The 13,143-nt window shown below is 54.5% G+C and overlaps 1 protein-coding gene across 5 annotated transcripts in view; it reads right to left on the bottom strand.

The window, feature by feature from the left end:
• Window positions 1-1,696: 1,696 nt before the first annotated feature.
• COL27A1 (collagen type XXVII alpha 1 chain) overlaps window positions 1,697-13,143 on the bottom strand; it is a 134,863-nt gene continuing 123,416 nt past the window's right edge. For 4 of the 5 annotated variants that reach the window (XM_044389543.3, XM_044389545.3, XM_044389546.3 and 1 more), the window contains 11 exons: window positions 12,924-12,986; window positions 12,479-12,532; window positions 12,301-12,336; window positions 12,152-12,169; window positions 11,880-11,915; window positions 11,572-11,598; window positions 8,811-8,876; window positions 8,161-8,329; window positions 7,114-7,223; window positions 5,086-5,304; window positions 1,697-3,740 (listed from right to left, as the gene is read on the bottom strand). In XM_044389543.3, the coding sequence (XP_044245478.2) occupies window positions 3,594-3,740; window positions 5,086-5,304; window positions 7,114-7,223; window positions 8,161-8,329; window positions 8,811-8,876; window positions 11,572-11,598; window positions 11,880-11,915; window positions 12,152-12,169; window positions 12,301-12,336; window positions 12,479-12,532; window positions 12,924-12,986 (945 nt within the window). In that variant the 3' untranslated portion in view covers window positions 1,697-3,593. The remainder of the gene's footprint in view (window positions 3,741-5,085; window positions 5,305-7,113; window positions 7,224-8,160; window positions 8,330-8,810; window positions 8,877-11,571; window positions 11,599-11,879; window positions 11,916-12,151; window positions 12,170-12,300; window positions 12,337-12,478; window positions 12,533-12,923; window positions 12,987-13,143) is intronic. The other variant, XM_044389544.3, reaches the window with a different exon arrangement.

Genomic DNA, 13,143 nt, shown 5'->3' with positions numbered 1-13,143 from the left:
TCAAGCCACGGCAGAGCGGTAGCACCCGGTGCTTGCTGCCTGGGGCAGGTGCAGGGTGCGGGGAGGGGTGGGGAGACCCGGCTGCATGTGCACTGATGACCTGGAAAACCTGGAAACTTCTAGCAAAGTGTTAAAACTAAATAAAATTCCGGCTATAAATTCAACTGCTAATGATTTGTTCTTTCTCCTAGAGGAGAAGGGCAGAAAGGCTCTGGTTCGTTCAAGGTCCCAGGGTGGAAGGACCAAGCTAAGAAAGGAAGAACTCTGAATCAAGGGTCGGAAGATATGGGTTCCAGGTCCAGCAGGTATAAATGTGTCCTAATATGTCCCAGATATCGCATGTGGGCATAACTATGCTAAAAAAAGTAGCTAGTGTGTATCTGAAATTCAAACATCTGAGTGGTCCTGTTTATGTATTTGCTAAATCTGGCTAACTATCTCTCAGATTGTCACTCCGTCCCAGGCACGTGCTGTCGTGGCCTCTCTCAAGAAGGTAAGAAATGCTGTTATTGAAGCAGTGTCCACAAGCATCTCCAGATGGAAACAACCCAAGTGGCCGTCAGTGGATGAACGGATAATCAAAATACGGTACCTCCAAACTGTAGAATATTATCGAGTCATAAAAAGGAAGGAAGTACTGTATGGGTACATGTCACAAGGATGAATCTTGAAATCATGTTACCCGAAAGATGGTCATATATTGTGAGCTTTCGGGGTGGGGGGCGGCGAGCAGGGAGCAGACATTGAATGGACTGAACTTTCCCATCCGCAAAACAGGATTCTGTTGATGTGAGATAGGATTCTTTTTATGTGAAATGCCCGCAGTAGGCAAAGTCGGACAGCAGATTGGTGGTTCTCCAGGGGCTTGGGCAGAGGGGAGTGGGGAGCGACTGCTTCCCAGGTATGGAGTTTCCTTTTGGGGTGATGAGAATGTTCTGGAACTCGATGGTGGCACAGGTTGTACATGGTGACTCTACTAAATGTCATGACTGGTTAAGTCTTCTGTGTATGTTACTCCGCTAAAAAAAAGAAAAAGGAATTGCTCATGTTAACCTTGAAATACCTTCTCCCTATGTGTCACGGGTCGCACTGTGTCCTGCAAAAAGATATGTTGAAGTCTCAGGATGGGAAGTGGTCTTACGTGGAAATAGGGGCTTTGCAGACGTAGTCAAGTTGAGATGAGCTCATTAGGGTGGGTCCTCATCCAATAGGACTGGTGTCCTTATAAAAAGATGGGAACATGGAGCCGCACAGGGTGAAAGAAGGTCACGTGCGTCCAGAGGCAGAGAGACTGCGGTGTCCCAGCTAGAAGCCGAGGAATGCCTGGGGCCACTGGAAGCTGACCGAGGTGAGGAACCTCTCCTAGAAGCATCAGGGGGATGGTGGGGCTGCCACCACTCGGATTTCAGACTTCCAGCCTCCGAAACTGGGACAGCAGGCATTTCTGCAGTTTTAAGCCTCCGGGTCCGTGGTACTGTTACAGCAACCCTACGAAACCAATATGCCATGGGACCTGGATCCCCCACACCTTTAGCAACCCCTCCCCTGCTCTGGTGCCATATCTCCCCCTACTCACCTCCTTTGGGGGAAGCAGCAACCTGTGAGCATCTTCTCTCCCCACCATCCCTCATCCCCCAGCCCGGCCAGAAACCTCCCTTTGGGCTTTTCAAAGAAGCACACGGCCACGGATGCATCATTCCATTGCCTCATTTTTAAATATTTATTTAAAATCCAGAAGGGAAAAGGAGAAACAGAACCCACTGGGGTCTTAACACACTGACATGTGGACAGACATACACGAGGACAGCAGAAAATCCCAAGAACGAGACAGAGGCCAGGTGGAGACTGGCGGCGGGGTTGGGGGGGGGGGAGCAAGGGCTGAGATGAGGCCCGAGCCGCTACAACACACTTCCGTGGGGAGTGTCTGGGCTGGGGCGGGAGGGCGAGGCGTTCAGGAAGTGTCTGCGGGGAAGATGGGCCGGACTGAGGTATTAAATAATGAAAATCAAATCCAATTCCCAAAGAGACACTTTAGAGGAAAAAAAAAAGACACAAATAGACGTTCACATAAAATTTCCCCTTCTAGAAAAATAATTCCATACTTAAAATCACCTCAAAATACAAGCTGGGTGCTGACTGGTTCTCTGATAGAGGACAGCTCAGATGACCCTGACTCTCCCCATCAGGCTGAACCCCGAGGTCCCCAGAATTATTCTTTCTCCTCAGCCCACATTTACACTTGGAGCTAATGACGCCAGGTTTCTAGAGGATTTAATGACGATGGAAAAGCAAGAGTGATGGCCACATCTTGGAAGGGACAAGCTCCTGGAAGGGAGAATCTTAGGGAATAGTATGGCGCCTCGTAAGATGGCTCCAAATTCATATTCTACCTCCAAGGCCAGTGCCAACCCAACACCGCTCTTAAAACTGGTTTCTTCAAGGTCAAGGCTTCTCCCATGACTTTCCAGTCTAGATCCCAACTTCCAGGACAGGCCTAACTTCCCTCCAGGGCCATGATAGTCCAAGCCCAAATCCTTCATGCTCAGGCCTCCTCCTGCCTTAAGAGGACAAACATTTCAAAGTCCATAAATTAAAAGATCAATATTTCTGCTTCTGTTTCTGGTAGGTTTTTTTTCTTTTCCTTTTTTTTTTTTTTTTTCTTCTTCTTCCTTTTTTTTTTTTTTTTGGCTTTGCTTTTTTTTTTTTTTTTTTCCTTTTTTCCTTGCCCTCCCCCCACTCAGTCGATTACCTGATGAGCACAAAGGTGATCCTAGGAACATTTTTAGATTCTCCAAACTTTGTCATTTGGAGGAGAGAGTAAAATGTGGATAATACCCCACATCAAAATGGTTCTTCAAAGACTGTGGCAAAAATGGTAGCACCTTCAGAATCTTAAATAGGCTTTTTTTTTTTTCCTTAAAAAAATCACATACACTACGAGACAATTGCGAGCACCAGCGATTTCACAGTGGGAGGTAGCTAGCATGGGTACCCCCAGCCCCAAGGGTCCGCCGCCCCCTCTCGGCCTCCACCGCTTCCCACCCCCTGGCTGCTCCTTCTCTCACCTCTTTCCCAGGTGAAAAAATAGTAATGCACCTTCTTTGTGTTTGCTTAAATAAAATATATATACTTCTTTCTTTCCTTTTCTCCTTTTTCATGTCTCCTCTCCAATATTGCACATCGAAGCTCCCTGGCAGGGACCAGCTGGCGAGATGCCCGTTCCCCTCAAGCTGGCTGGAACGTGGGGCTCTTTGGGCAGGAAGCTGGGGAGGGCAGGGGGTGGCCGCAGAGCTGGGAGACGGGCCGCGGGGCTCAGGCGGGTTGCAGGCCCAGCTCGTGCTGGCTGGCTCTTTGGTTGGTCTTTGGGGCTGAGCTGGGATCAGTTGGTCCCGGGGATACTCAGTTCCCTGCCACCCCCCCCCTTCTCCAGCCACTTCTACCGGGCAGACAACAGCTGGGGTCTACCCGAGGATCCTTGGGCAGGTGAGCGGCCTCTCCCGGGCCCACCTGCCCCTAGGTCTCCTCCTTTTGCCTCCTCCTCCTCTTCCCTCCCCCTCGAGGCCTCGAGGAGCCAGGAGGTCAGAGGTCAGAGGTCAGAGGAAGCATGCAGGTCCAACTTCGAGGCGGTACTGCTTCCCTGATGAGGCAGGAGGAAGGTTGTCCACGCTAACAATGGGCAGCTGCTGGGGGTCCTGGGTCCGGAAGGTGAAAAGCGTCTGATGCCAGCGGCCATCCTGGACCTGAGAGGAGAAGGAAAGAGGGACACACAAAACCATCACAACCCTCATCACCTACGTGTGCGTGTCCCCATCAGCTTTCTCACCGTTTGTAAAGGACACATGGCATTTTCCGTAGCAAAGACCTGTATTCGTCCACTTAGATTGCTTCTACTATGTCTATTCGGTAAGGAATGCGGTAACCAGTATCCCTGCAGCTAAACTCTGTGCACGCTCCTCTCGTCTGCCTAGAACAAATTCTAGAAGCAGCTGCGTGGAACGATACGTTTCTGAGGCTTTGCATATACGTTGGGTGTACGGGCACACCTCGTTCTACTGCCCTGCACATCCCTGAGCTTCCCAGATGCTGTGGTTTTGATCAAGTCAAAGTTAGTGGTGATCCTGCATCGAGCAAGTGTCAGTGTCACTGTTCCAACAGCATTTGCTCACTCCGCGTCTGGGTCATATTTTGATAATTCTCGCAACATTTCAAATGTTTTCAGCATTTTCGCATTTGTTTTGGCGGCCTCTGCTCTGTGATTATGACTCATTGAAAAGCTCAGATGATGGTTAGCATTTTTTATCGGTGACGTATTTTTTCATTAAGATATGGACATTGTTTTTTTTAGGCATGTTGCTATTACACTCTTAATAGACGACAATATAATGTAAACATAACTCCTTTATGCACTGGGAAACCAAAAAATTAATCAGACTTACTTTATTGCAACAGTCACGTTATTGCAGTGGTCTGGAACCAAACCCACGATATCTCTGAGGTATCCCTGTATTTATACAGCTGCTGTCCCGAAAGCCTCTACCAATTTCTTTCCAGATAGCTTTGTGCAAGACTGTCGGTTTCCCCACATCCTCACTAACACTGTGTATTACTAGTTTTGTTTAACCTTGTGAAACTAGTTTTTTGGACAACTTTCTGACTCCCTCTCCACCAACAACCCACGCCTTCTTAGGTATTTAAAAATAACCAAAAACGTTAACAGAAGAAATTAGCCTGGCCAGGGCGGGGGCAGAGAGAAGAGAAATACATTCTTCGACAAGCAGCCTTGCAAGTAAGTACAACACTTATCAGCTGTGGAATTTTTATCAGCCGATCTTCTCTCAGAAGTTTCCCAGAGAGGATAGTGAATAAAAGGGATTTTATAAAACTGTTGTAATAAAATTATTACACAAAGATAAAAATTATGTGTATTTACCAATATTAGACTAACACCATGTACTATATGATATAATATACTCATGTGATATACCAGTAGGCATTACACTGACTGTTATATACTATTTTATAATAAAAACACATCTTTTCAACTTGTCCGTGCATGAGGGACCTATGAGGGGCCCCAGGGGTTACCTTGCAGCCATCCACTGAAACTTCCGGCCTGAACTGACCCCCTGCTTCAAAGATCTGCCCGTTCCAGGCCCGGAAGCGCACAGCCCGCTTGGCCGGGGTCTGCCCCGTGCCCTCCTGCCACACGGTCATGTTAAGGCAATGGATGGTGATATGCTGTGTCACCTCAGAGCTTAGCAGGTGCAGAAAGTTCATCTGGACCCGGCTGACAGCAAACTCGACCTGTGGCAGAGATGCAGAAGTGAGGTAGGGGCAGGCCGGCTGCCCAAGGCTCTCAGAAACCCTCCCCTCTCTCTGCAGGGCGCAGGGAGGAGCTCTTTCCTGGTAAGCATTTCCCAGCTTCGCTCCCAGACATGGGCGCACTTGAGACACAGGGCAACTAAGGTCTGTGTGAACTGGTCCACAGCCAAGGAGTAACAAGGAAGGGAGAGCGCCAAGGCCTGCCTGACCGCAAAGCCAGATCGATGAGGGTCCTAAGTCACCCGATCCACCCCCCACTGCATGGGTGTGTGGGAGTGGGGGTTGTCTTTGGAGCTGAGTGGGGATCCCAGAGCCCAGAGGGGAAGAGGAACTAGCCCAAGATTGAGAGGCTCTTCAAGTGCAGGAGAAATGGAAAGTGACCTCCCCACCCTTTCCAAGTCCCAAGATGCCAGAAATGGCAGTGACCTCCAGCAAGGATGGCATTTATGGCTTCAGTGGGTGCCCTGAAAGCCCGGATGGTTGGTTTGTCTTTGTGTAATACAAGCGCTTGACTGAAGCTCTGATTGCCTAGGCAGCCGCTCCAAAGCCGCTATCTCGAAGAAATGCTTTGCCAGCCACGGACTAGAGGAAGAGGCTGGCCGCCTCCCTGAGAGCCTACTTTGTTTTAGACTTCAAGATTCCCAAAGCTGGCCATCTGGGCCGCTTGTTTTTTCTCTTCCTGTGCTTTAAATTCCTGCTCTTATGTTTTAAATTCACCAATTAAGAGTGAGCCCAGGAAGCCCTAAGCCCCTCACCCTGGACCCCGATAAAAGCAGAACCCCAGGCCCCCCCACACTTGTGTGCTCTCTCTCTCTCTCCCGGCAACCTGGCTGGGTGGCCCCCGGTGTGCTGTGCAATTTCCAGGTCCTATAGGTAGCAAACCTTTATTTTTTCAAAGTTTCTTGGTAGTGAAGGGCATCTTGTGATCATGTAACCACAAGGGCTGGTCCAGCCCCCAAGTTGGTTATTTTATGGGCTGAGACCGGTACAAAATGGCGGTCATTGTTCCTGATAGGGATGGTGACCCGGAAGGACAGTGAGGCCAGCCATGCAGGTGCCAACTCTGGCCTCACCCCTCTGCCAGGTGAGTTTGGCTTCAAGTCAGAGTCAGAGGGGGAAAGGGCCTGGCGGGGGGGGGGGGGCGGTCACTGGTGAGGCTACTGTGTTTCCTGGTAAATCCCAGTGCCTGACACAGTGTCTGGCATATGGTAAGAACCCAGCAAGGCCTGCTGACCGGCTGGCCCACGTAGAGCTTCCCAAACCCTGGGTCTGACCCAGTCAGCCTCAGGCACCTTCTGGAGCCTCCCCAGGAGGCCTGATGGGTCTCTGGGTCCCCACCTCCCTAGAGGCAGGTGGGCTCCTCTCCGTGGAGCCTGAATCCTCCCATATGGAGGACTGGCCGCCCCAGCAGACCCACAATCCCCCGTGGGGTACCCCGGGCAGGGGAGCTGTGGCACCCCACAGCCGCCGGCCGCCCTGGCTTGCTGGTGAGCTGCCCTGAGCCACCTCAAGCGCTCAGCCCAGAGACAGGCCCGTGGAAAGCAGGCATTGAGCATTAGCGAGAACCTGCATGCGCACCTCGGGTGCCATGACCTAGTTCGTACTGATGGCTCCTGGTCCTCTAAGCCCGGCCAGCCTGGCTAACTATGCTATTCTAGATATTTGGCGAGGGTCCCAAAGAAGCCACGCAGAGGACAGTCAAGGCTCAGACCAAAACTCGGGTGGGCGGTGACCCAGGGCCCGGTGGGCGTAGAGAGGGCCAGTCGGCGGCCGATAGGGAGCCGAAGGTACCTTGGAGGCCGTGATGGGCTTGAGACACGTTTGTCCACCATGGGTGAAGTTGCAGGAAACTTCGATGGTGTCAGACGAGCAGCCGAGGTTCGGATCCACCCAGTAGGTGCCTGCAGGCGGAGTGGAGGGGGGATGGTACATGTATGTGCGGGGGAGGGAGCCCAGCGCCCGGTTCAGCGGGTGGACCCTGAACCTCGGGACCCACTGAGCCCCAGTCGGGCCTGAAGTTGGGAAAGGGAGCAGAAAAGGATTCTAGGAGCCACAGAGATGGAAGGAAACGCTCTGGGCAGAGCTCACAGCTGGCAGAGCCCCAGAGGGGCCAAGTGGCTGAGCGCTTGCCCACGCGGCTACTGTGAAGGGTCCATTTTACAGAGGGGGCAGCCGAGGCCTGAGAGAGGCTGAATCACTAGCCCAAAGGATTTAGGGCTCATCTAGCTGAATGGGTTCTCCCCCAAGGCTAGTGATCCTCCCAGGGCTTGCTGGGGGAGGAGGGGAACCAGGCCTCCACCCCACCCGCTAGACACCTCTGCTGGCATCTGGTTTCCCCCCGGGGCTTCCAAGGGAGCCAAAGACCCCACAGCCGAAAGAGTGGGACAACCAGCCACTGGTCCACCTTCTTGTCAGTGGAGGGAAGTGGTGTGGACAGAAAAGGGGGAAATCCTGGCTCTCAGGGCATCAATGACAGCCCCCTCCCAACCCACCCAGTCCCCTGTCTCCTCCCGGCCCTTGGGGCCTTGTCCTGCCAAAGCTCTTGTCTCCTTGCACTGAAATGGTCGTCCCCAGCCGTGCAGATCTGTGGCCTCTGAAAGGGTAAAACCACTCGTCCCCACCCCACGAGGCACCAGGTCCGCCATATTGCGAGGCTCAGTGACCGTTGAGCAGATAAGGGACTACCTCATGTGCCTGCCTCCCCAAGGATGGAAACTTGGCCCCAGTGAACTAAGACTTGAACGCTCCCTCTCCCCACCCCTCCCGGAACTCCCCTGCCCCGCCTGCTCCACCCCTGGGGCAGGAAGCCCCCTCTTCAGACCCCACTGGCCCTCGTACCATCCACCATCTTCTGCTCACAATCCATGAGGTCCCGGCAGACCCGGGCGGGGTTCTCTTTGGTGCCCAGGGGCGTCTTAATGCTCTGGATGAGGTTGCTGAGGTAGTGTAAGGTTTTAAAGATCTCCCCTCCCTGGTCCAGCACCAGCCGGTCCGGATGGTTGTAACCCTGTCGCGAAGAGAGAGGGAGGCCACCGGCCGCCTGAGGTCTTGGCCTGGCCCGAGGGTCTTAGCCTCCATGGCCCCAAGTTCCCGCTACTCAGGAGACGTCCCTGAGTTCCTAGGGGCGTGATGGGGCTCCCTCCACTTGACAGATAAGGAAACTGGGGGCCAGGAACGGGGTGGAGGCTGCCACGAGAGGGTACAGGACACTGGGCTGTGGACTCAAATTCCGCAAATCCCCCCACGTCTTTCCACTGACCACTGCCGGGATGGAAGGAAGACAACGGGCTCTTGCAGGCTGCCCTCTCCCTGGACTGTGAATCCTCAGAGAGCTGACGCAGCTTCCACTTTGCCCAGCCTCCCGCTCAGGGAACCAAGAAGCCATGGCAATCTTGGGGCAGGCCACTTGGAGGCCACTGACCACACGTGAGCCAGCCTTTCTGTCTCCCCCAGGAAGGGATCCCATGTGGGCAGGGGTCTCGGGGTACCTCTGCTTTCAGTGCTCCATTTGTGTCCATCCACGTCTGGAAAGCTGTTCCCAGGTCATCTTGCTGCTGTGCCAAGAGAAGACAGGGTGTGTATCCTGTCCCCTCCCTCCCAGGATGCCCCCGGACTCACTGAGAGGGAGACCCAGGGTCTGAGCACAAGCTCTCCCACCCACTTTCCTGGGTGGGATCGTGGCCAAGTCACCTGCCTTCTGTACAACTCTCTGTCCTTCCTCCACTTACAAAGAGAGTCAGAGCTGATCCTTCCACTCCCTTTCTCCAGGCACTTCCATAGCTCTCCCCTGCCCGCAAGATTAAGTCCAAACTCCTCCATGTGGTTATAAGACCTGGCCCGAGTGCTGTGGCCTCTGGCCCAGCCTCTCCTCTCTGGGCCACATATGCTCGATGCACCAGACACACTATCGGACTGCTAAGTTGCTAACCACCATGCTCTATCTGGCCACAGGGCCTTTGCACATGCTGCTCCCTTTGCCTGGAACATTCTTCTTTCCCTCCAATGCTCCACCTGCCTATCTCCTCTTCCAGTGGTTCTCAATCAGGGGCAATGTTGTGCTGTAGGGGACATTTGGTTATATCTAGAGACTTCTTGGCTGTCACAGCTGGAGGAGGGGGCAGGACATCTAGTAGGTAGAGGCCAGGGATACTGCCAAACATCCTACAATCACACGCAACAAAGAATCATCTGTTCCCCAAACATCCACGAGTGCTGCAGTTGAGAAACCCTGCCCTATACTCATCCTACAGATGTCCGCTTCTGGGGGCACTCTCTCCTGGTGCTCTCGCCCCCAGGCTGGGGGGCGGCCCCTTGCTCTGTGTAACTCTGTCTCACACCTGCACCTCCAGCCCTAGCACAGGGCTTGCCAGAAGCGGTCTGGCTGTGCAGACAGTGACAGGGAGACTCTGATGTTGAGTAAAGCCCAAGAGGTCCAGAGCCCCGACTCGAGAGGGATTTCCCAAGTTCCATCTCAGCCTTGCTGCTCGCTCACTGCAGGATCTGGGCAGTTGCTTACCCGTCTCTCTGCGTCCGTGTCCTGAGAATGGGCATGACAGTAACACTCTCAGAACCACGAGGGAAAGAAATGAGCTCATCCAGGAGGAGCGCGCCTAACAGTGTCCGCCTATCACACGCACTGTATCTGCTACCGTGCAAAAAAATTCAAAATCCTCGCATTTTCCTTTTTTTACAGGGAAAGCATTTTTTTTCTGGATCTTTTCCCTTTCCCTTAGCTGTCCGGCTTCCCTAGTGATGAGAAGGGCTAGGGAAGGTGTGGAGGGGAGGCCAGGGCCGACAGTTCATTTTCGTGGACTATGCCTGGCTCGGCGGGGGGTGGGGAGGGATGGGGGTGTCGGATAGTGAGAAGCTGAGAGATGAGAAGAGCAGAGAATCTGAGTGGCTCATGACCCAAGGGCTCCTGCCCCCCCCCCACCATTGTGAGGGGGACAGGGCCGGGGGAGGGGGGGGGAGGGGATGCTGTCAGGGCCTGACTGTAACCCTCAGCCAGTGCCGTACTAACATGGGGAGGGAGCCCTGGGGCGGGGGGGGGGGGCGGCTTGGGAGGAGCCATACTTTCAGGCAGGTACCCACCAGGGAGGAACGCAGCCTCCCTCCTCCAGTCTGCTCCCTTGCCCTGACCCTCTTTGGACTCAGAATCTGAGATGAAGAGACCCTGTGATACTGTGATTTATAAGAAATGGAGATTTGGTCTTTGACTCTCTTCCTGGCACCCGAACACTTAAAACCTGATAAAAGTCTCTTGTCATGTTAATGAGGGGACTCTGGGAAAGCCCCTAGGTAACCCACGGAAACACCCTTGTGACAGGTGGGTTGGAACCTTAGTCCCGACCCCCCCCCTGCACCTCCGGGGTGGGGAGAAGGCATAGAGGTTGAATCAATCACTCACGGCCAATGATTTCATCCTTCACGCTTACACATTGAGGCCTCCATGAAAACCCAAAAGGCTGGTGTTCAGAGAGCTTCCCAGTTGGTGACCGCGTGATGTAGGGAGAGTGGCCATCTGGAGAGGGCTACGGAGCTCTGAGCCCCTGCCTCCCACCTAGCCCTGTGCCTGTCTTCCATCTGGCTGTTACCGAGTTATTGTCATTTTTTAAAATAATAAACTGGCAATCTAGTAAGTAAAATGTTTCTCTGATCTGTGAGTTGCTCTAGCACATTAATTGACGCCGATGGGGGCATGGGAACCTCTGGTTTATAGCCAGTCGGCCAGGAGCGCAGGTGACAAGCTGGCATCTGGGGTGGGCAGGACGGGGAATGAGGCCCGAAGGACTGGGAAGCTGCGGGGTCTAATGCTCTGCCCGGTGCACAGTGTGAGAACTGAGTCGAACAGTAGGACACCCAGCTGGTGTCCCACAGGTGCTCTTCGGTATGGGGGACACCCAACCCCAAGCTGAGATTGACAGCAGAACCTATTTAGACCCTGGCCAATCAGCTGGTCTGTACCGAGGACGCTGACAGGACCTGGAGCCCAGCCGCTGCAGCATCTTCCCGGCTTCACAGTCGGGGACACAACCTGCCTACAACTGGGGTTCCCCACCCTCTGGCTCAGGGCTCCGTCTGCAGCTGCAGAGTCCCGGGTCCGGGATGGAAGGCCACAAGCACATGGGTGTCCCTGGGCCTAGCTTAGGGGTCTAGCTATTGTGACCCAGAAAGAGGTCAGCTGCCAACTACCCCCTGCCCTCCCAGGCCTTACCCCAAATAAGCAAAAGAGAACATTCTCCAACTTACAAAGTGATTAGGGCTCCCTGGCGGACCCTGCAAAAGAAGAGGATCAGTCACTACTTGAGAGGGACGGGGTGCGGGGGCCCCAGGGGCTGTCAGGAGGGGCCGTCCAGGCACGAGAGGACGTGCAAAACTGGTCTCTGCTCGTCTAGAGGCCCGGTCCTGCCAGGGCTGCTCTATGCTCTCCTAGAGTCTGGGGAAGCTCGTGAGGTCAGGGCCAAGACAAGCACCTGCCGGCAAAGCCCTGGGTCTCATTCAAAGGAGCTCCGCCTCCTGCCTTGGAGTTCCTGGGGGCACTGTGCACGAGTACCTACCGGTGGGCCAGGCCGCCCTCTGGGACCAGGAGGACCCTGGAGGAAGAGAAGAACAGTGAGGCCCTGGTCAAAGGCCTTCCATCTTTCCCACCCCAGGCCTCCTCGAGACCCAGGGACAGTGGTGCCTCCAGCACAGAGGGGAACCGATGTGATGACTGAGGTCCAGAGGGAAAGAACACGCCTGAGGACTTCAGTGGTCATGGGCAGGGGAACCCAGAGCACCCATCCTGCCCTACTCCCCCAAACCAGCCCCCATACCCCAGCCCACTCACCCTCGGACCTTGCAATCCCTGGAAGAGGACAGAAGCACAGAGAGACAGTCAGGGGATCAGGCTGAGCCTTGCCTGCCATCATCCCCCAACCCCTCCCATCCCCCCCCCAACCACTGCAGCACTGCCCTCCCCCCAGCCCATCAACTCACCAAGTCCCCTCGGCTTCCTTTGTCACCCTTTGGACCCTGCAATAAATCACGGCCCCATAAGAGAGGACTCAGAGAGGAAGTTCTATTTCCAAGATGGGGAAACTGAGGCTCAGGCTGGCTCTGGGTCACAGAGACAAACTGGCCCCCGCAGTCTTTCTGGCTAGCCCCCTACACATACCGGGCGTCCCGAAGGTCCCAGGATTCCAAGGGGCCCAATGATGCCTTCCTTTCCCTGAAGGAGAGAGAAAGGTTTATGTGTCCTCATCCCAGGGTCTGGGGAACAGAGTCACAGGGACAGGAGAGGAGATGGCAGTCTGAGTGTCCCATGGCAATGGAAGGGAGACTTCCTCGAGCCGGGACAAGGCAATGCTCGCTCTGGGCCTCCCCTGCGTGCCTTGAGGGCGCTATGAGGGGGGAGGGGAGCAGGTGAAAGGGGGAGGGTGGCAGCCCCGCTAGCAGGACCGGCAGAAGCAAGGGGATGGCAATGGCAACGGAGGCTGCGGACAGAGGGGGCTCAAGCGTGAAGGAGCAGAAGGAGAAGGGCACGCATCCACCCAGCTGACGGCTGGCCAGCCTTGGCCTGGGTGACTGTCCCCGCTAGGACAGGGCAGGAGAGGACTCACCATCAAGCCAGGGGGTCCCCGAGGGCCCTGGATGCCTTTCAAGCCAATGTCTCCAGGGGGGCCCTGTGGGAGGCAGAGGAAGGGCTGTGTGCGTCTAGGGGCCCCTGGGTCGGGGCTGCAGCAGCTCCATGACCCCTGAGGGCTGGCCAAACTTTGCCCTCCCTGTCAAGAGAGGCCTTACCTGAGAGGTTCCAGGAAGAGTAACGAACGTCCACGATTA

This window comes from Ursus arctos, unplaced genomic scaffold (genome assembly GCF_023065955.2).
Source record: "Ursus arctos isolate Adak ecotype North America unplaced genomic scaffold, UrsArc2.0 scaffold_18, whole genome shotgun sequence".
NCBI lineage: Eukaryota > Metazoa > Chordata > Mammalia > Carnivora > Ursidae > Ursus > Ursus arctos.
This window is presented reverse-complemented; position numbering and strand designations above follow the sequence as displayed.